Consider the following 22,386-nt stretch of genomic DNA (forward strand, 5'->3'; position numbering starts at 1 on the left):
TTATAGAAGCCGTCATGATGATCTCATGTGAACCACACAGATCACAATCATGAAAATAGAAGAAGGGAGAGTTAAATTTAGCCACTGAATCCATTATTCATGTATTGAGAGATTGCCCAACAAAGCGCCTATTTTGGAACTCCTTTCCGCCTCCAATCCAATCTAATACTTTTTATGGTGTTCACTTGGGAGACTAGCTTCGCATTAGCTGTAGTCCCAATGTCCCTCCTTGTTGGGCATTCCTTGGAGTATTATGTTCTCTTTCAAAATCTAGAGTATTTGGCTTCACCAAAATAATGTGATTTTCATAAATGACCCCCCTCATAAGCCACTGCTAGCTGAAACGTTAGCTAAAGCTACTAAATTTGCATTCCTTGGCATCAATGGAAGACCAAGGCATAGCTTTTCTAGCATTCAAGTTAAGTGGCTCCGCCCACCAGAAAATTGGTTCAAGCTTAATTTCGATGGTTCTTCCTTGGGAAATCCAAGGCGTGCTGGTGGAGGAGGAATGATTAGAAACTCCAATGGTGAATGGGTTAGCGGGTATGCTACAGCTATCAGTACCACCACTAGTTTGCGGCAGAACTTTGGCGTTGAGAGATGGTCTAAACCTCTGCATTTCGCTAAACCTTCAAGCCGTGGAAATTGAACTTGATGCAAAGCTTGTTGTTGATCTTATTAGCAAAGAGGGAAGCCAACTTAATAGGAATGATGTAATAGTTGTTGATCTTGCAGCGGTTCCACCCGCCAGCCTTGCACTATCACAATAGCTCTATTGCAGCGGTAACAAAAAACGCCGCAATAGATTGGTCATTTAGCGGTGCTTTTGGCCTATTGCAGTGGGCAGAAAAACGCCCATTCGGGTCAAGCGACCTTTTAGCGGCGGGAAAAACAATCACATGTACTCAATAAAATTCACCACACAATTTTCTCAAAAAAAAAAAAAAAAAAAAAAAATCACACAACAAAAAATATCACACATTCTATCTTATTAAAAAAATAAAAAAAAAATGATCATAGCTATTATTAAAGTTATGTAAGAATTTCAATATATGACTGAATACGTTTATTTTAAAAAAAAAAATAATATGACTAATTGGATGGTCAAATTGAGAGAATATAACCATACAAGTACATAGCACATGTTCATCATGTGCCATTCTTAGATTTGAAATCTAACCGTTGGATCTGAAGAGTGTAATGAAAGATTAATTCTGTTAAATTATGGTCACAATCAAACGGTTGGATTTAGAGAATGGCGCGTTCAAAGTTTAGTCAAAGTTGTCAAAGTTGGTCAAACTTAATAGATGGTCCTGAGACCACTGGACTTGGAGAAATTCATATTCAAATCTTGATCAATAGGATTGAAGAGTATGGTGAAATACTGGTGTTGGTGAAATTTGAGACCAATTGGATGGTCAAATTGAGAGAATGTATATAGCCATATAGGTACACAACACACATCCATCACGGGCCATACTTAAATTTGAAATCTAACCGTTGGATTTGAAAAGTGTAATGAAAGGTTCATTCTGGTAAATTATGGTCACAATTAAACGATTTTGATTTTTAAATTCATCTTTTATGCGTTATTTTAAACTACGAAAACTTGAATTTAAATAATTGATTGATGACATGGTTATTAATCTTTGATCACCTTGAAATTTTGTAATCATGAAAAATATATGAAAATAATGTAATCTAATAGTAGATTTGTCAAAATTCACATTGAATTAAGAAATATAGGGTTGGGTTCAAGTTACATTTGATGTAACTCTAAAAAATGTTATACCAACCAATAACTTATTATTGAATTAATATTTTGAAAATCCAACCGTTGGATTACATGTTCTATATGTTCTTAATATACATGCCAATTTTCATGCTAATCGGGTGTAATTTACCATTTGATCTTTAAGTGGTAAGGTGAAAAAACATAGAGGGAAATTTAAAGGTCTATTGTGGCGGTCCAACCCGCCGCTATAACTAAGAAAAAGCTCTGTAAAAAGGAGTACATATTGCAGTGGCCATCTCAACGCCTCTATAACTTACATATTGCAGCGATTTTTTATACTGCCGCTATAGTATTTGCGCAAAATGATATATTTATTGCGGTGGGATTTTGAAGCACCGCTATATCTAAGTTAACACCGCTAAAACATATATATTGTGGCGGTTTTATGTCCCGCCACTGTAGGACGCCGCAAAAGACTATACATATAGTGGTTGTCTCAAAAAATGCTGCAATAAACGCTATGTATAGCGACAGTCCCAAAAAACGCCGCAATATGTGACATATAGCTGTGGTATTTGAACCCGCTGCAATAGTCCAATTTTTTTATAATGTTGCAGATTGCAGAGAGGGACTAAAGAAAATACCCAGAGTGAGAGTTCTTCATTGTTATAGAGAAGCCAACAAATGTGCGGATGCCCTCGCTCGTAAAGGAGCCCTCCTTTCCCAAGATTTTGTTGTTTTTTCTTTTCCCCCTTCTGATGTATCACTATTGGTCAGTCTTGATGCATCAGAGGTGATGTATGAGCGAGTTCGCTCCAATTGTATTTCTGCTTAGTTGATGATATTTCCCATTTCTACCAAAAAAAAAAGAAAGTTAAATTTAGCAGAAAGAGATAATGGCAGAGTTTTCCGAGGAAACTATTGAATGTTTGAAACACTTATCTCTGAATTGTATATTTAATTTAAAGTTTTTAGCACGGCAAAATTATGATGGCCGATATTAACGTCTCTCTTACGATATTAATGCTCTTGCCATGTTCATTCCGAATGATTGTGTTATTGAATTAATTTTTACAGGAAAGCTTATTTACTTGTTAATAATTGACGAATGTGTAAAATGTGGGTCTACCAACATTATAGTGCTGGAGGGTGTCTAGACTCTAGACTTCCATACAAAAAAGTGAGTCATCCAACTTTGGAAGAAAGACTAATAATTATATGGTATTAGTGTTTTCTGATGTCAATGCACTCATAGTGGAGCCAAGAAGTTTTGCTTGGAGGGGCCTGATGTAAAACTATTTTATCAATTCGCAATTCAAGAAAAACTCAAACCAAGACATACTATATACATACATACCTAAGCATCTTTGTTCATTATTATTATTATTTTTTAAAATTAGGTTGGATTATAGATTAGCCCCGGTTAATTAATTAAATTATCTAAGTTGATTAATCATCCAAATTACATAACACATATCCATGGTTATTAATTGATTGATGACATGGTTATTAATCTTTGATCACCTTGAAATTTTGTAATCATGAAAAATATATGAAAATAATGTAATCTAATAGTAGATTTGTCAAAATTCACATTGAATTAAGAAATATAGGGTTGGATTCAAGTTACACTTGATGTAACTCTAAAAAATGTGTAACTCTAAAAAATGTTACACCAACCAATAACTTATTATTGAATTAATATTTTGAAAATCCAACCGTTGGATTACATGTTCTATATGTTCTTAATATACATGCCAATTTTCATGCTAATCGGGTGTAATTTACAATTTGATCTTTAAGTGGTAAGGCGAAAAAACATAGAGGGAAATTTAAAGGTCTATTGTGGCGGTCCAACCCGCCACTATAACTAAGAAAAAGCACTGCAAAAAGGAGTACATATTGCAGTGGTCATCTCAATGTCTCTATAACTTACATATTGCAGCGATTTTTTATACTGTCGCTATAGTATTTGCGCAAAATGATATATTTATTGCGGTGGGATTTTGAAGCGCCGCTATATTTAAGTTAACACCGCTAAAACATATATATTGGGGCGGTTTTATGTCCCGCCGCTATAGGACGCCACAAAAGACTATACATATAGTGGTGGTCTCAAAAAATGCTACAATAAACGCTATGTATAGCGACAGTCCCAAAAAACGCCGCAATATGTGACATATAGCTGTGGTATTTGAACCCGCTGCAATAGTCCAATTTTTTTTGTAATGTTGCAGATTGCAGAGAGGGACTAAAGAAAATACCCAGAGTGAGAGTTCTTCATTGTTATAGAGAAGCCAACAAATGTGCGGATGCCCTCGCTCGTAAAGGAGCCCTCCTTTCCCAAGATTTTGTTCTTTTTTCTTTTCCCACTTCTGATGTATCACTACTAGTCAGTCTTGATGCATCAGAGGTGATGTATGAGCGAGTTCGCTCCAATTGTATTTCTGCTTAGTTGATGATATTTCCCATTTCTACCCAAAAAAAAAAGAAAGTTAAATTTAGCAGAAAGAGATAATGGCAGAGTTTTCCGAGGAAACTATTGAAAGTTTGAAACACTTATCTCTGAATTGTATATTTAATTTAAAGTTTTTAGCACGGCAAAATTATGATGGCCGATATTAACGTCTCTCTTACGATATTAATGCTCTTGCCATGTTCATTCCGAATGATTGTGTTATTGAATTAATTTTTACAGGAAAGCTTATTTATTTGTTAATAATTGAGGAATGTGTAAAATGTGGGTCTACCAACATTATAGTGCTGGAGGGTGTCTAGACTCTAGACTTCCATACAAAAAAGTGAGTCATCCAACTTTGGAAGAAAGACTAATAATTCTATGGTATTAGTGTTTTCTGATGTCAATGGACTCATAGTGGAGCCAAGAATTTTTGCTTGGAGGGGCCTGATGTAAAACTATTTTATCAATTCGCAATTCAAGAAAATCTCAAACCAAGACATACTATATACATACATACCTAAGCATCTTTGTTCATTATTATTATTTTTTTTAAAAATTGGGTTGGATTATAGATTAGCCCTGGTTAATTAATTAAATTATCTAAGTTGATTAATCATCCAAATTACATAACACATAGCCGTGGTTATTAATTGATTGATGACATGGTTATTAATCTTTGATCACCTTGAAATTTTGTAATCATGAAAAATATATGAAAATAATGTAATCTAATAGTAGATTTGTCAAAATTCACATTGAATTAAGAAATATAGGGTTGGGTTCAAGTTACACCTGATGTAACTCTAAAAAATGTTACACCAACCAATAACTTGTTATTGAATTAATATTTTGAAAATCCAACCGTTGGATTACATGTTCTATATGTTCTTAATATACATGCCAATTTTCATGCTAATCGGGTGTAATTTACCATTTGATCTTTAAGTGGTAAGGCGAAACAACATAGAGGGAAATTTAAAGGTCTATTGTGGCGGTCCAACCCGCCGCTACAACTAAGAAAAACCACTGCAAAAAGGAGTACATATTGCAGTGGTCATCTCAATGCCTCTATAACTTACATATTGCAGCGATTTTTTATACTGCCGCTATAGTATTTGCGCAAAATGATATATTTATTGCGGTGGGATTTTGAAGCGCTGCTATATTTAAGTTAACACTGCTAAAACATATATATTGGGGCAGTTTTATGTCCCGCCGCTATAGGACGCCACAAAAGACTATACATATAGTGGTGGTCTCAAAAAATGCTACAATAAATGCTATGTATAGCGACAGTCCCAAAAAACGCCGCAATATGTGACATATAGCTGTGGTATTTGAACCCGCTGCAATAGTCCAATTTTTTTTTGTAATGTTGCAGATTGCAGAGAGGGACTAAAGAAAATACCCAGAGTGAGAGTTCTTCATTGTTATAGAGAAGCCAACAAATGTGCGGATGCCCTCGCTCGTAAAGGAGCCCTCCTTTCCCAAGATTTTGTTGTTTTTTCTTTTCCCCCTTCTGATGTATCACTATTGGTCAGTCTTGATGCATCAGAGGTGATGTATGAGCGAGTTCGCTCCAATTGTATTTCTGCTTAGTTGATGATATTTCCCATTTCTACCCAAAAAAAAAGAAAGTTAAATTTAGCAGAAAGAGATAATGGCAGAGTTTTCCGAGGAAACTATTGAATGTTTGAAACACTTATCTCTGAATTGTATATTTAATTTAAAGTTTTTAGCACGGCAAAATTATGATGGCCGATATTAACGTCTCTCTTACGATATTAATGCTCTTGCCATGTTCATTCCGAATGATTGTGTTATTGAATTAATTTTTACAGGAAAGCTTATTTATTTGTTAATAATTGACGAATGTGTAAAATGTGGGTCTACCAACATTATAGTGCTGGAGGGTGTCTAGACTCTAGACTTCCATACAAAAAAGTGAGTCATCCAACTTTGGAAGAAAGACTAATAATTCTATGGTATTAGTGTTTTCTGATGTCAATGCACTCATAGTGGAGCCAAGAATTTTTGCTTGGAGGGGCCTGATGTAAAACTATTTTATCAATTCGCAATTCAAGAAAATCTCAAACCAAGACATACTATATACATACATACGTAAGCATCTTTGTTCATTATTATTATTTTTTTTAAAAATTGGGTTGGATTATAGATTAGCCCCGGTTAATTAATTAAATTATCTAAGTTGATTAATCATCCAAATTACATAACATATATCCGTGGTTATTAATTGATTGATGACATGGTTATTAATCTTTGATCACCTTGAAATTTTGTAATCATGAAAAATATATGAAAATAATGTAATCTAATAGTAGATTTGTCAAAATTCACATTGAATTAAGAAATATAGGGTTGGGTTCAAGTTACACCTGATGTAACTCTAAAAAATGTTACACCAACCAATAACTTATTATTGAATTAATATTTTGAAAATCCAACCGTTGGATTACATGTTCTGTATGTTCTTAATATACATGCCAATTTTCATGCTAATCCGGTGTAATTTACCATTTGATCTTTAAGTGGTAAGGCGAAAAAACATAGAGGGAAATTTAATGGTCTATTGCGGCGGTCCAACCCGCCGCTATAACTAAGAAAAAGCACTGCAAAAAGGAGTACATATTGCAGTGGTCATCTCAATGCCTCTATAACTTACATATTGTAGCGATTTTTTATACTGCCGCTATAGTATTTGCGCAAAATGATATATTTATTGCGGTGGGATTTTGAAGCGCCGCTATATTTAAGTTAACACCACTAAAACATATATATTGGGGCGGTTTTATGTCCCGCCGCTATAGGATGCCACAAAAGACTATACATATAGTGGTGGTCTCAAAAAATGCTACAATAAACGCTATGTATAGCGACAGTCCCAAAAAACGCCGCAATATGTGACATATAGCTGTGGTATTTGAACCCACTGCAATAGTCCAATTTTTTTTTGTAATGTTGCAGATTGCAGAGAGGGACTAAAGAAAATACCCAGAGTGAGAGTTCTTCATTGTTATAGAGAAGCTAACAAATGTGCGGATGCCCTCGCTCGTAAAGGAGCCCTCCTTTCCCAAGATTTTGTTGTTTTTTCTTTTCCCCCTTCTGATGTATCACTACTGGTCAGTCTTGATGCATCAGAGGTGATGTATGAGCGAGTTCGCTCCAATTGTATTTCTGCTTAGTTAATGATATTTCCCATTTCTACCCAAAAAAAAAGAAAGTTAAATTTAGCAGAAAGAGATAATGGCAGAGTTTTCCGAGGAAACTATTGAAAGTTTGAAACACTTATCTCTGAATTGTATATTTAATTTAAAGTTTTTAGCACGGCAAAATTATGATGGCCGATATTAACGTCTCTCTTACGATATTAATGCTCTTGCCATGTTCATTCCGAATGATTGTGTTATTGAATTAATTTTTACAGGAAAGCTTATTTATTTGTTAATAATTGACGAATGTGTAAAATGTGGGTCTACCAACATTATAGTGCTTGAGGGTGTCTAGACTCTAGACTTCCATACAAAAAAGTGAGTCATCCAACTTTGGAAGAAAGACTAATAATTCTATGGTATTAGTGTTTTCTGATGTCAATGCACTCATAGTGGAGCCAAGAATTTTTGCTTGGAGGGGCCTGATGTAAAACTATTTTATCAATTCGCAATTCAAGAAAAACTCAAACCAAGACATACTATATACATACATACCTAAGCATCTTTGTTCATTATTATTATTTTTTTTAAAAATTGGGTTGGATTATAGATTAGCCCCGGTTAATTAATTAAATTATCTAAGTTGATTAATCATCCAAATTACATAAAAATATCGTGGAGGCACAATCAAATTACTAAACTAAATTAAGTACAGCAAAAAATAAATTTGACTTGGCAATTTGATCATGATGGGGAAAATTTTTGTAGGCAAAAACCACAACGGGTGAATTTTAAAATACCAACCTACAGTAGAACCTACTAAACCTATACCAATATAGGTTCCAATACCCAATTTGACTTGTTCTTGTAAAGACTTCTCCTTGCATGAATCCCAGTATGCAGTGACGAACCCTGATTTCAAGTTAGGGGGTCGGGAGTATAAGCAAAAAACAATTCCAAATAGACATCAGTGACAGCTTCAAGATTATTTTTTAGGGATTAATATGAAGCATAAATTATACAAAATTTAAAACAAAAGAAAACTTGAATATATCGACATCACAAAAAAAAAAAAAAAAAACCCTGAAATAAATAATTTTTTTTTAAATTTTTTATAATTGCTTTCTAAAATGATTCATATTTTGAAATCATTGCATGATATCTTTATTATCAATTCTACGAGTTACATCTCTTTAAATGTATACAGCCAAACAATTATTCATCTATTGATCTCCCATTTGATTGATTTATTTCAAATTTGTTAAGATCTAATGAGATTTTTCTAAAGTTTATAATTAGCAAATTTGTACTCTTTTTGTTGTGCTTATAAATTTCTTTTTAAAATTTTAGATAAAATTGGTTAGTTTTTGGGTTATTTTTTGTGTTTAAAAAGTCCAAAATATTGTTAAAAGAATCATATTCAAACTTATTTTAGCTGAGTTTAAAAAAATCAAGGATCAAGTGTTCAAATTTTTATTTTAAGGGGTAAAAAAAAACCTATTAAATATAATTATGTATATATATATATATATAATGGCATGGAATTGTAGAGGGGCAAACATCACATTGGGGGAATGGGGAAGACTTTGGCAAAAAGAAATTTTCATGGGAGTTGTCTATTTTATAAATGCCATTACACACTTTTTGTTAAAAAAAAAAATTAAAATACATTTTTTGTTTTTAGGTCAAAAGTAGGAATTTGGGAGAACAAATTCGGCGGGGCTCTTTTAAAAATGGAGTGGGTTGTACTTTTTTCCTACTATAGAAGGTTTTAAAAATGTAGGGGCCCATAAGGTGGCTTCGGCCCTGTACGCACTACAAATATAGTATAGAGCCAAGAAGTAGAAACCAAAGTTGACCCATTGTTGGGGTCTTCGTCTTCTCGTTAGCACGTGTTGAGTTTGGATTGGCTTCACTTTTGGGGATAATTATTAAGTACTTTTGGAGTATTATAAATGCATTTTCTCTTTCATATAACTGTAGGAGATTCTAAGTTTGATATTTGTTTTAAATCTTATTTAAAATGTTAAAAATCTCACATGTTGGACATTCACTTATTAAGGGAAAGTTTAAGCTCATATATGATAGGGAGTATTAAAATTAAGGTTAAGTGATTAAACTTATAATTTCCTAATAGGTCAACCTTTTGGGAAAATTGGTAATTTAAAAGGTTTAAGATAGGGGGTTAAGTTTGTTACTCTTATCAAGACCTATTGTGGTGAAAGCTTGAAGCATTGTTTCATCAAGTTCACACAAAATTGTTGATTTAACATTTAAGTATAAAAGAAGTAACAGCACAACAAACAAAGGCATCGAGCCTTAAAATATAACAGAAGAGGGAAAATTTTAGAGAGAGAGAGAGAGAGGATTTTCCATATTTGATCAAGGATTCTTCTATAAAAAAAAAAACACTTGTTTTGGTATATGCTGTATTTGGCACAAAAATATTATGTTTTGTGAGACAATAGTAAATGAAGTGGTTTAAGGTTGGTGAAATTTGCATTAATATTCTCACCCACTTAGCTTTTATAGAGGTATCTAAGGATGTCTAAAATCCACAGGGGCTGCTTTTAATTGATGATTCTTTTGAGTTTGTTAATTTGAACTTTTAGGGTATGCTCCAGCAAAATACGAGTATACTTGAGTATGCTCCAGCAAAATACTTTCAATAAAAAACTAAATAAATTGTTACCATTAGTGGAAGCTTGAGTTTCATGGAGAATTCCTTGTTAACTTGTAATATAATTGAAGTTAATTTCCTAAATATTTTAACATACAATAAGAATTTGGTGAAAACCAAAGAGATTAATATCGGTGATAAGAATTTGGTTTGGGTACGTTGCATAATTTCCAAAAAGATAGCAAAGCTAGAGTTTTCATCTTTGTTATAAATTGCTTACAAAGTTTGCATCTTTATGGTTAGGAAAAGTGGCGCAAAATTGAGAATCCAATTGAAATTTAATTGGATTTTCTCTCTGCTTCACCTATTATTATATATATAGATTACTTATACAAAAGACATAATATAATTTTTTTAAAATGTTTTAAAATGCACTACGCATCACACCATGAATCAACTAGTTGAAAACAAAGACAAAATTAAGACAGATATGCATGCCTTCAACCATGTTTGTCCAAATAATTCTAAGAGAAAATCCACTTGCAAATTGATTTTGAAAGAGAAAATTAATTCTTCTCGCCTGTGCCTAAAATATTTTGATACAAACATGAATTTGTTCAAAGTTTAGACTAGAGGTTACTTTATTTTTAACTTTAGTTTATTTTCTTAAACTCCCAACAAAGAGTTTGTTACTATACACATTTCATTTTTAATAATTTGATTTATAGTAAATGAAGAGAGAGGTTGAATCTTAGATGACTCCGTTGGAAATACTCGGAGATATTAGTTGACCTATACAAAACTCTTGGCTTTAGTGTAAGTTATTTAATATGCCTTTTCACTCCTTATGTTCACTATGAGAATTCAAATATTCTGTCACACTTTTTATAGTCCACTTTTTTTTTAGAAGGATTATATTCCACTTTATACTTCCGCAATAATGAATTAATATTATATTAAGTAATTTAATTCTCATAGTGGAGATAAAATATAAACTAAAGTGCAATTAATAATAGAAATAAACCGTATGTGGATTGCATTAGTCTCTTAAACTTAATGGAGACATTATTCACATAAAAATGACAAAAGAGAAAGACTACAAGGATTCCAATGGATTGTTAACCACCAAAAGCGTTTGGTTGAATACTAGCTAAAATCAGCTAATGCAAATCAAAGTTCGACACCTAGTTATCCCTAGTTTGGTTCGACTAGCTAATTATTTCAATTCTTTTTTTTTTTTTGGTAAAGCTAATTATTTCAATTCTGAATCGATAGCATTGACATTGGAGACGATCGACTTGACTTTCTAGAGAACTTACCACTTTCCCATTTTCCACAATGCAAAAGATTGGGCTCACCATAGACCACTGTAATTGTTGGTTCGGTACGCATGCACTTGTGTATCCAATTTGCACAGATCAAGACTTCAATTCATTATTCATGTCTATATAAGCAATATAGTTTCACTCCCTTTCGTACTTAAGAGTTCTTCATTGTTAAAGATAATACATTATTATGGCGTCATTCTTGTGTTACTTGATGTCCATACGCTTGCTATTTTTAATTCCACTGTTGCATGCTATTGCCACTAACTGTTTTGCTTCTAGGCAGCCAGTACTCTGCCATGATGATGAGAGCTCTGCCTTGCTGCAATTCAAACAAAGCTTTCACTGGAACCTGAATTCTTGCTTTGATCTTTCTGGTTATCCTCCTAAGATTTCATCTTGGAAAGTGGAAGGGGCAGACACAGATTGCTGCTTATGGGATGGTGTGGAGTGCAACGAGGAGACTGGTCATGTGATTGGCCTTGACCTCAGTTTCGGCTGTCTCTATGGTTCTATGCTCTCCAACAGCAGCCTCTTCAGCCTTATTCATCTTCGAAGGCTTAATCTTGCTTATAACGACTTCAATTCCTCTCAGATCCCATCTGGTTTCAGCCGTCTTTCTGGGTTGACATATCTCAACCTCTCCACTTCATCGTTTTCTGGCCAAATTCCATTAAATATTTCAGTGCTTTCCAAGTTGACATTCCTTGATCTGTCATATAATTATGAGCTACATCTCAGAAGTCTACAAGGTTTAGTTCAAAACTTACCCAGCCTAGAAGATCTAAGACTCTCGCTCGTTCAGATATCATCTCCAGTTCCCGAAATCTTAGGGAATTTGTCTTGTTTGAGGGCACTCGATTTGAGTGATTGCGGATTGCATGGTGAATTCCCTCCTGAAATTTTCAAGCTGCCGAATCTACGGGATCTTTGGGTAAATGACAATCCAGATCTCATGGGCTATTTGCCTGAATTCTACTCGAGCAACCCCCTTAAAATTTTATCACTCGGTGGTACTAGTTTCTCGGGAAAACTGCCAGATTCAATTGGAAACCTTGATTCCTTGAATGAACTACGGATTGGAGATTGTAATTTCTCAGGTCACATTCCATCTTCATTAGGTAACCTTACTCGACTCACTCTTCTGTTACTTTCTAATAACTCTTTTGTGGGCCCAATACCTTCCTCGTTGTCAAACCTTATTTCCTTGAATTATTTAGGCTTCTCTCATTGTCAATTATCAGGGTCAATTTCACCTTCGTTTGTTAGAAGCTCAAACCCTTCTTCCTTGTCCTGGCTTGGGAAGTTGAGCAAACTTTATGTTTTAGATCTTGAAGGAATCAATTTAACAATGGAGATTCCATCATCCTTTGCAAATCTAACCCAACTTAGTGTTTTGAACATGGTCAGTACCCAATTAATGGGTCGAATCCCTTCTTGGCTTGCCAACTTGACTCAGTTAACTGACTTGGACCTTGCATTTAATAATTTACAAGGCTCAATTCCAATCTCAATTTTTGAACTCAAGAAACTTGAACAACTCAACCTTTACTCCAACCACTTGAGTGGCACAGTGACTCTGGAAATGTTTATGAACCTCAAAGTTTTAACCTCACTAATTCTATCATTGAACAAAATATCATTCCTCACCAAAAACAGTACCAATGCAACACAAAATAAATTTGAGGTTTTAGGATTGGGTTCATGCAACTTGAGACATTTCCCAAATTTCTTACGCAAACAAGACGAGTTGCAAGGGCTAGACCTATCCTACAACAATATTCGAGGCCAAATACCCAAATGGGTATGGAACACAAGTAGAGAAACTTTGACGCTTGTGAACTTTTCTCACAACTTTTTAACAGGCTTTGACCAACATTTTGAAAATTTTTCATGGCCTCAACTACAAATTTTGGACCTTCGGTCCAATAATTTACGAGCATTACCCCTAGTTCCACCACCATCCACATTATTTTATTTGGTTGCAGACAACATGCTCCAAGGAGAAGTTTCACCATTGATTTGCAAACTTAGTTTTCTTCATTCCCTTGATTTGTCCAATAACAAATTCAGGGGCACACTTCCACACTGTTTGAGCAATTTTAGCAACTCTTTGAGCATATTGAATCTTCAAGGCAACAACTTTCATGGCATGATTCCTCAGCTATGTGCAAAGGGAAGTAGAATGAAGATGATTGACTTGAGCCAAAATCAATTTGAGGGGCTTCTACCAAGATCATTATCAAATTGCAAAATGCTAGAGATTCTAAATCTTGGAAGCAATCAGCTCAATGATGTTTTTCCCTCTTGGTTGGGTACACTTTCCGAACTTAGGGTACTAATTCTTCGACGTAATGGACTTTATGGTATAGTGGGTAGTCCTACAACCATCTTTGCATTTCCCAAGTTGCACATTCTTGATCTTTCCTCAAATAAATTTACTGGTAAGTTGCCATTTGAATATTTCCAAAGCTGGAAATATATGAAGAAAATTGATGCAGATAACTTCGCATATATGCTGGAAGTTACAAGTGTTCCATCATGTGGTTATATTGTGCCCCAATATTACCCTTACTCGATGACAATAATAAACAAAGGCAGGGAAATAATGTATTCAAAGATCATAGAAGTCTTCGCAGCTATTGATCTTTCAAGCAATGAATTCAATGGAAAGATTTCAGAATTCATTGGGAATCTAAATGGCTTCCAATTGCTCAACTTTTCCAACAACAACCTCACTGGTCATATCCCATTGTCACTAGGAGACTTAACAACACTTGAGTCACTTGACCTTTCTCAAAACAAGCTCTCGGGACAAATTCCATGGCAACTAACGCAACTCACCTTCCTTGGATCATTTAATGTCTCAAATAACCAACTTACAGGGCTTATACCTCATGGTAATCAATTTGATACATTTGAGAATAGTTCATTTGCTGGAAATTTAGGATTATGTGGAAATCCATTATAAAAGAAATGTGAAAATCATGAACAAGCGCCTCTGCCCTCTTCAGACATCAAAGAAGTTCAAGACTCTTGGTTTCACATTGAATTTGATTGGAAAATAATCCTCCCAGGATATGTTAGTGGCCTTATAATCGGGGTGGTTGTTGGAAACGTTGTGACTGAGAAGATGCAATGTTGGTTTGTCAGAACTCGAAGAAGGCAACTTAAAAGGTGAAGGCATTCATACGGGTTTGTATCGGTTATGATGTGCTTCAAAGAATTTGATCTCTGTATTTGCATGTAGCACCTTTTTTACTTTCTACCTTTCATTTTTCCTGAGTTTCCTTGTCCTCTTTTCTTGTACATATAACTTTTTGTCTTTTACTTTTCACTTTTTACTTCTTCTTCTTCTTCTTCTTCTTATTTTTTTTTTTTTTTTTTTTTTTTTTGCTTGGTAAGTGTTTATGCAGGGGATAGAACCCTGAGCTGTTAGGTCCCTAGAGGACCGGGTACCATCCAGGCCAGAAGGCCCGGTGGTTTGTTTTCTCTCTTCTTGTTGTAAAGACGTTGTTACTACCGTATCACTCTCTTAAGAATATTTCTTTTACCAATTAAAATATCGTTTCCAAGCACAAAGATCTATGTAGAAACATTGATTAGGGTCATTTGCCTTAATTTTTTTGTAAAATCCCGTGAGCCCCACACATTGGTAGAACCCACAAACTGCCAGTGTCTCACTGCATACACTTGATATACATGAGACCCTCTTGAGAAGAGATTGTAAGTTAGGTTTATTCCTCATAGGCTTTGTAAATGGGCCTGAAGCTGTAATTTTAATGGGTTAGTCCTCCCTAATTGCCTCTCCCAATATAAATCATAGCTCTTGTATGGATGAAAATCACATAATAGTGAGCGTTATTTGAATGAAATCAGTCTTTGGGCTGAGAAACGAAAAGGAAAAAAATAGGTGGAGTGATAATCTTCTTTTTTCTTTTTTCTTTTTCTATACAAGATATAATTCTATTCTAATATAATCTAAGTGTATATATATATGAAACTATCTCCTGAGAACTTGAACATCAGCTCTTGCTTCCCACACCTTACAAGAACTTATACTTGTAAAATGACCATTGTACCAAGATTGTACTAAAGGTGTGCGGTGGTGGTGGCGAGATAATCTTACTTTGTATCTTTTAGGTTAATTCATTTAAGTGGTAATCATTGCTTATCCTTTATTATGTCTTCCTTGGGTGGATTTCTTATGGTGGTGAACTAGTTAGAATGGAAAGTTCCAGGCAGTTTTAGGCAAAATGTAATGGAATTAATAACAATGGTGAAAAAGAAAAAAAATTAATATTTTAATAATATGTAGTATAAGATAGATAATCTGATGTGAGATGTTTTGAAAAATAAATATACTAAAATAGACAGGAAGATTTGCACGAGCAAATTCAAATGCTCTAATATGCCATCTATTTTTTTCTTATTGCTGAAAGCTCCTAAGCCAAAAATGACGAGCTCATGAAGTTCAACGTATCTAGAAGAAAGCTAATCAATGTGTAAACCCAGTCTGTATAAACTCGAGTCTTTTGCTAATATAAAGCTTCCCGTATCCAGTGGGAAACAAAGACAAAAGTTAGACAAGAAGGTTCAAAGAGTCTTAGCTGACAATCATGTGTCTCTCTGTAATTCAGTTGCCTCAGCCTTCCTATCCAGAGAGGATACAAAGTTAAGAAGTTATTATTTTTATCTTATCGGACCGCTGAAATAATAAGTTAAGTTTTTGATGTTTCATCTCGGCCATTCATATGTATTAGGTGCAGTACAATATTCTATGATCTGAATACAGTGAGGAGAACGCGACTTTTGTGGTTTTCTTTATCAATATGCAGAAAAGTTTCTCTTATCTATAACATTTGTTTCTCAAAAAAAAAAAAAAAAAAAAATGGCCATTCATCTTTCCGTACTAGCAATAAAAATGACAAAAATTGACTACAGTGATTTCATTTTGATTGTTAAACACCAAAGCACAAATTCTTTAACAGAAGCCGTTAATGTTGGGAAATGCATATTAGTCAAATTTTCTGTTGGATTTAAGATTAACGTCAAGGGATTTAGAGGCGATATATATATATATATATAACTTGTTAGTTAGAGGAGGAAGAATTTGAACTCTATAAATCTCTGTTGGAAACATCGAGTGTTAATTGAGTTACAAGTAAAGTAGTCAATTTTGTACCAAACCGGCCAATTCAGTTGGTATTTGGCGTACCAGTACCAAACCAAAAAATAAACACAGTTGTTTCTAATTGTATAAATACGAACCATACCAAGTCATAAACAAGGTAGAAAAAAAATAAACAGCTTCATTCTCACTCTTTCCTCCCATTGGTGTCGATTCCCTAATCAATTTCTTAGCCTCATGCCGGTGTGGCTCCTCCCTTAAATTGCAAAACCTCCTTCTTCTTGTAACTCTAAATTGTAGAATTGGCATATCACTCTTCTCTCTTTCTCTCTCTCTTTTGGTTTCGAGTAACTTTCAAGCTTTTTTTTGGTTGAACTATCAAGCTAATTTAAATAAATAAGTCTAGCGGCACAATAAAATTCATAAATATCAATGTGACAAATTTTTAATGATGGTCAATAAAATAATTTTAGTAGTAAGCTGATGCAAGATGTGGAAGCGTCACATGTTTGCTTCTAAAAATAAGCTCAAATCCACTAGGGTTTCTTGGAATAAGAATTCAATTTTTTTTTTTTAATATTAAAAAAAAAAAAAACCTAACTTGGGAATTATAACTGTCCGAAAACCCAGCAGCAAGTAATTGAACTTGGCAGAGACAAGAAAAGCCCAAAACCAAACAAAAACAAACAATGAAATTCTAAATTCAAAATTCTACTTTCAACTAGAGCAATCTAACACTGAATTTCAAACACACCTACTAATAACCCTCTAAAACCCCCAAATTCCCAAACACCCCCCATTCTCTTTCTCTCTCTCTCTGAGCAAAATCCCCAAATTCCATGGTGAGTAGTGTTACCTTGAACAAATATGATGGCATATATGGTATACAGTACAGGAACAAGTATGCGGTAGATCACTTACCATGGAATAAGGTGTAAATGGGATAGGCTTATATAGCTTATATAAGTTACTTTATTTTAAATGAATATGACATCAGGTTTCAAGTGTAAAACTGGTTTCTTATTCATCTATTTCCCTTTTCCCTTCCTCTGGCAATTTGTGACCATTATCTAATTTATCCCACCAGGGAAAAAAAAATACAATTTAGTAACAACAACAACAACAACAACAACAACAGCAACAACAATAATAATAATAAGTGTTAGGGAAGATGAAACTACATGTCCTATGTGTCTAGCAAACTGGGGTAGCATGTGAGACATTGAATTCTAAGAGAAGATATGTGTTTCCTCCTGCCTACTGGCGAAGAGAAAACTTGCTTTTGACAAATACGACAAATGGAATTTTCTTTTAAAGCATGAAGAAACTAACAAACATTGAAACTATACCTGGTGCATGGCATAAATATTAGTATAAGGCCACTCATTGTATTCATTAAAAAAAGAAAAAAAGATTTCTCAATTATTGCAATATAACTGGAAGGATAACTATAGTGTGGGCATCTAACACTAAGATTAAGGTTTTTCGAGACACATGACGCAAAATTGGGCTCGAATTATAGATTCAAATGAAATTTTATCTAAGTTTTGACTTTTAATATATATACATATAATGGTTAAAATAAGGTTTTAATCACAGTTCTAAAAGCTAGACCAAACGTGGGTTCTAGTTAGCTCAATTGGTAAAGTCTCTGATTGTTGTATAAGAGATTTGGAGTTCAATCCCCACTTACACCAAAAAGTGATTGGTGTCTTGGTCTGATGATAAAAAGTTATCATCAGGAGTGGATGTCATAGGTTAAAACTTTCTAAAGAAAACCATGGTTTATATATAAGTAAGGATATAGAATCAAACCTGGAAACCAAATATGTAAATTTTCATAATAGAGTATTAAATTTTTAATCTCTCAAGGGTCAATTGAAACTTTCTGGTTGAATCTTCAATTTCTCTTGATCGGTTGTTGGAAGTCATACAAGCAAGGTCTTCATACTTACATGATGGATAGATACTTCCAAATTTCAACCTTTATATTGCCCCTACAGATTACAATGCAAGAACCCAAATTACAAATAAATTTGTTATGAAATTAGCCAACACTAAAACTGATAACAAATTGCCCCTTGGAAATTTTATGACAGAACACCCTAATATGGACTCAAGTACAAATGCAAGCCTATGAAAGACAATAAACTCGACTTACAGCTAAGCTAGAAACCAAAACATGATCCTAGATGAAATACAAGTCTTACCTGGAATCAAGAACAAATCCCATGAAAAAAAAAAAAAAAAAAAAAAAAACTCCTTAAAATGAAATTCTGTTGTTTATCCTCCCCAAAAAATAAAACCCTCCTTAAACGCATCAAATACAGAATATAAAAAGAAATAAAATGATCAAGCATAAAATAGTTGAACCACAGAACTTGACCATACACTAATAGTCCTGATTTGACTAAACTGATCAATCAATCAAGGGATTCATCATACAAACATGTTAATTAATCAAGCACAACATAGTAATTAAACTCAACATGCTCAACATTAAAAAACGGTTACGCAACTCAGCAAGAGTCAAATCAAAATACATAGTTGAAACATAAAAAATGTTTAAAGATTAAAAAAGTACATCATGTTAACCGGTAACTCTCTAACATACAAAGAAATATTTCGTCTCCCTTAATAAATAGTTACATACTCCCCTTAACCTGCATATTTGAAACAATCTAATCTAACTATCTCCCCTAAAGTTACTTTTCCTCCCCATGTCACTTTAGTAAATTGTGGATATATGGACCAAGTTTTGACATTGCTCTTATTTCCACTACTCATAATGTGTCAATTTAGTAAATTGTATGTTGGGCTCAACATTCCAAGTAATCCAATAGGTTTTCCTCATGTCTGCAAAATGTACAATATGAAATTGTTTCAAATCAATGTTTGAATCAAATAACCTACTAAGAAGATTGCATAATAAAAAAGTTGCATGGTTCAGTTATCTAGTAACATTTCCATAGCACAAGAGATATCATAAATCTAGAGCTTTCAAAAAGTTAGCCTAAAATTCAAATTTAGAATAGTCTTATCTAAATGAGAATAACTCATTCAAAAGCTACATGTTAAATGACTTGTGTAGGATGAAGGTTTATTGGAGGTAGCCATTGGAGATTAGGCTAAATAACTCTATGGTATATATTATCCTCCTAACTACATCACACATAGCTTCTCTGGTCTGAATGATCATCATGGGCTCATGGCCTCAGCAATAATTTTGGATTTTCTTCAAAATAACATTTGGCCAACTTACTTATACTCCTTTTGTGATGTATGTTACAAAACAAAGAAGGGGATTTCTCTTACATTTTCCTATCCCGTATGGAAGAATATTGTTTTCAGAATCAAATAACATTTAGTACAAGCCCATCTTTTTTTCCGCAAACTAAATAAGACCTGTTGATTGTAGAAATGTTCAAAGACTAGAAGACATATAGATGGTACATTCAGCTACTCTATTTCTGATGTATTACAGTCATTCTAGTGACAGTGTTGGATACATCTCACAATAAATTTTTATTCTCAAAGGATATCTGTAGAATACCATAAGATTATTTCATTCCTAACCTTTACCTGATTGCATTGCACATGGTAGAAATAAAACATATTCCTTGTCAAATAAAATAATATTCCAGCAAATATGACAGTGACCGCTATCATCGATGTCTAAGCACCAATCAATTTTACCATTCTACCCCAATCTATTGAGTCTGCATCACCCTATCCCTAATAAGTCCATAGGATTATAAAAAAACAAGATATGTGAGAAAGTACTTTACCACTATAGCATTCCAACGCCCATTGCACTTTCAATGCATCAGGATCAGGCAACTTCACACTTAAATTGTCAATACTTGCAATAGGTGTCCTAAGAAGAGAACAAATGGCCTGAAGATGTCAAGTCAGCAAGACTGATAAGTTGAAAAATCCCATTACAATATCTAACATGGTTAAAGAAACCACCTTACCTTCAAAAGCACACTGCATTGGACTTGGTTACCAGAGACTGTATAGACATCAAAGAAATCAGGCTTAAATGTAATGGACTGATAAGCTGACTGCGATGAATTGAGAGTGTGAAAAGCAAGCTGCAGGCAGAAAATAGTAACTACACAAATCAACTCAATTACTTAACACATGAATATGCAATATGGTACTTACAAATTATTAACTCATTTGTTACCCATCCTTATTTGCAGAAAACCAAAAGGGTAGTCCTAATTCTGCTAAAGTTTGATATAGTCGATGGAGATATTTCAGAAGGAAAATCCAACAAAACAAAACAAAAATTTCTAACCTCTTCTCATAACTTAAACTACATAAGAAAAAAACCTCGAGCCCTCCACTCAGTTATAGCGAAATACTTCTGCATAACATGTTTGAGGAAATCTCTTGAATTTTCAGATACCCCCCCAAAAAAAAAAAAAATTCAAGTCTAGGCTTCGGAGCTTTAATTTTTTGAATATATATATTTTTTTCCATTTTCTTGCCAATCAAACAGAGCTTCACTTGTGAATTTCTCACTCATCAAGCATGATTCATATAAATCTAGTCAAACATAATTCCTCACACCCAATTCCAGAACTAATTAAATATTATTCTATGAAAGCCTGTTTATGCCCTTTTTACCCCTTCATTTTCATACCATCCAAACAGAGCTTCTACTCACTGATTTGTTCACCTATCAAAGCATGATTCATATAAATCAAATCAAACACAAATTCCTCACACCCAATTCCACAAATAACAAATAATTTTGATATAAACCCCATTTATATGCTCTTCTAAAACCCTAATTAAAATACACCAAATCCCTAATAATGAGTTACCAAATCAATATGAACACAGAGTAAACTATATGAACAATTAAAAAAAGTATAAATAAACTGATATGATTAATAAATCAAACAAATTGGATCAAATTAAAAAAAAAAAAATTAATGATAATTTTAGTTATTTAATCATATATAATATACCTGAGAAGGAGACGCTTGAATTGCTAGCTCTTTGCCTACACGTGCGAGGCATGTGATGCACCGAGCAAAGGTCTTGATTGCATTCCCTCTCAGACTCAGTTCCATTTTCCTCTCTCTCTCTCTCTGTGAAATCAGAAGGCGCGCTTTGGCGGGAAGGGAGAAATGAATTTGTAGTGGGATTGAATGGGGGCCGTCCACGTGGACTTATGATGGACCTGTTAAAAAGGAACCTGGATAAGATCCATCCGAATTCGGTAAAAAAAAAAAAAAAAAGTGGTTCTAGTATCACAAACTATTTCACAAGACAGTTTTTGAATAGTTTGTCTATTATTTACACATGAAATTACAACTTTTTTTCTACACCACTCACACTTAGTCACATCATAGATGTGGCAAGAAATTGCAAAATAATTTAATAATTTATGATCTTAGATTTTTTAGAGAAAAAAAAATGTAATAAGTAATGGGAACATGAATCCATTTTAGTACGATAAGTTTCTAACTCATATTAGAGTTTGATTCATCCTATCTGACCAATTTAAATAAGTTTCTTTGAATTGGTTGCTACTAGTCACTTTTATTTGCAACTAAGAAATAAGTACATTTCCAAATTTATATTTATCTATTTATAATATCTAAAAATTGAAGTATAGTATTTATTGTGCCATGCTTTATTGAGCTATATAATTGTCGCATTTTGGTCAATTTCGGTCCATTCAGTCTATTTTGGTCCGATTCGGTTCATTTAGTCCAGTTTGGACCACTTCCATCTATTTCAGTCCAGTTTGATGCACTTCTGCCCATTTCGGTCTAATTAGTCTATTCAGTCCATTCATTTTAGTTTGGTCTATTTTGGTCCAATCGGGTCCAAATTGGTCGAATCCAGTCCATTTGATCCATTTCAATCAATTTCAGTCTACTTCATTTTCACTTCAGTCCATTTCGGTCCATTCAATTTA

General features: G+C 33.8%; 2 protein-coding genes across 4 annotated transcripts; one reads left to right on the forward strand and one right to left on the reverse strand.

Moving 5' to 3' along the window:
- The first annotated feature begins 11,489 nt into the window (after positions 1 to 11,489).
- LOC112030678 (receptor-like protein 7) lies at positions 11,490 to 14,933 on the forward strand. The gene has a single exon (XM_024063344.2). It carries the CDS (start codon positions 11,502 to 11,504, stop codon positions 14,280 to 14,282), a length of 2,781 nt encoding a protein of 926 aa, XP_023919112.2. The 5' UTR covers positions 11,490 to 11,501; the 3' UTR covers positions 14,283 to 14,933.
- A 2,150-nt stretch (positions 14,934 to 17,083) lies between these two features.
- Positions 17,084 to 21,630, reverse strand: LOC112030661 (uncharacterized). 3 transcript variants are annotated; one of them, XM_024063327.2, is made up of 4 exons: positions 21,428 to 21,630; positions 20,420 to 20,539; positions 20,231 to 20,339; positions 17,084 to 18,439 (listed from the first exon to the last, which is right to left on the reverse strand). In XM_024063327.2, the coding sequence occupies exons 1-4, from the start codon at positions 21,530 to 21,532 to the stop codon at positions 18,429 to 18,431; spliced, it is 345 nt and encodes a 114-aa protein (XP_023919095.1). In that variant the 5' UTR covers positions 21,533 to 21,630; the 3' UTR covers positions 17,084 to 18,428. The 3 variants fall into 3 exon arrangements, with proteins under 3 accessions (XP_023919095.1, XP_023919096.1, XP_023919094.1); XM_024063328.2 differs by lacking the exon at positions 17,084 to 18,439 and adding an exon at positions 18,983 to 19,298 and having other exon boundaries at positions 20,420 to 20,457; XM_024063326.2 differs by lacking the exon at positions 17,084 to 18,439 and adding an exon at positions 18,983 to 19,298 and having other exon boundaries at positions 21,428 to 21,629.
- Between the last annotated feature and the right edge of the window lie 756 nt (positions 21,631 to 22,386).

This window comes from Quercus suber, unplaced genomic scaffold (assembly GCF_002906115.3).
Source record: "Quercus suber isolate HL8 unplaced genomic scaffold, Cork oak 2.0 scaffold_239, whole genome shotgun sequence".
Taxonomy (NCBI): domain Eukaryota; kingdom Viridiplantae; phylum Streptophyta; class Magnoliopsida; order Fagales; family Fagaceae; genus Quercus; species Quercus suber.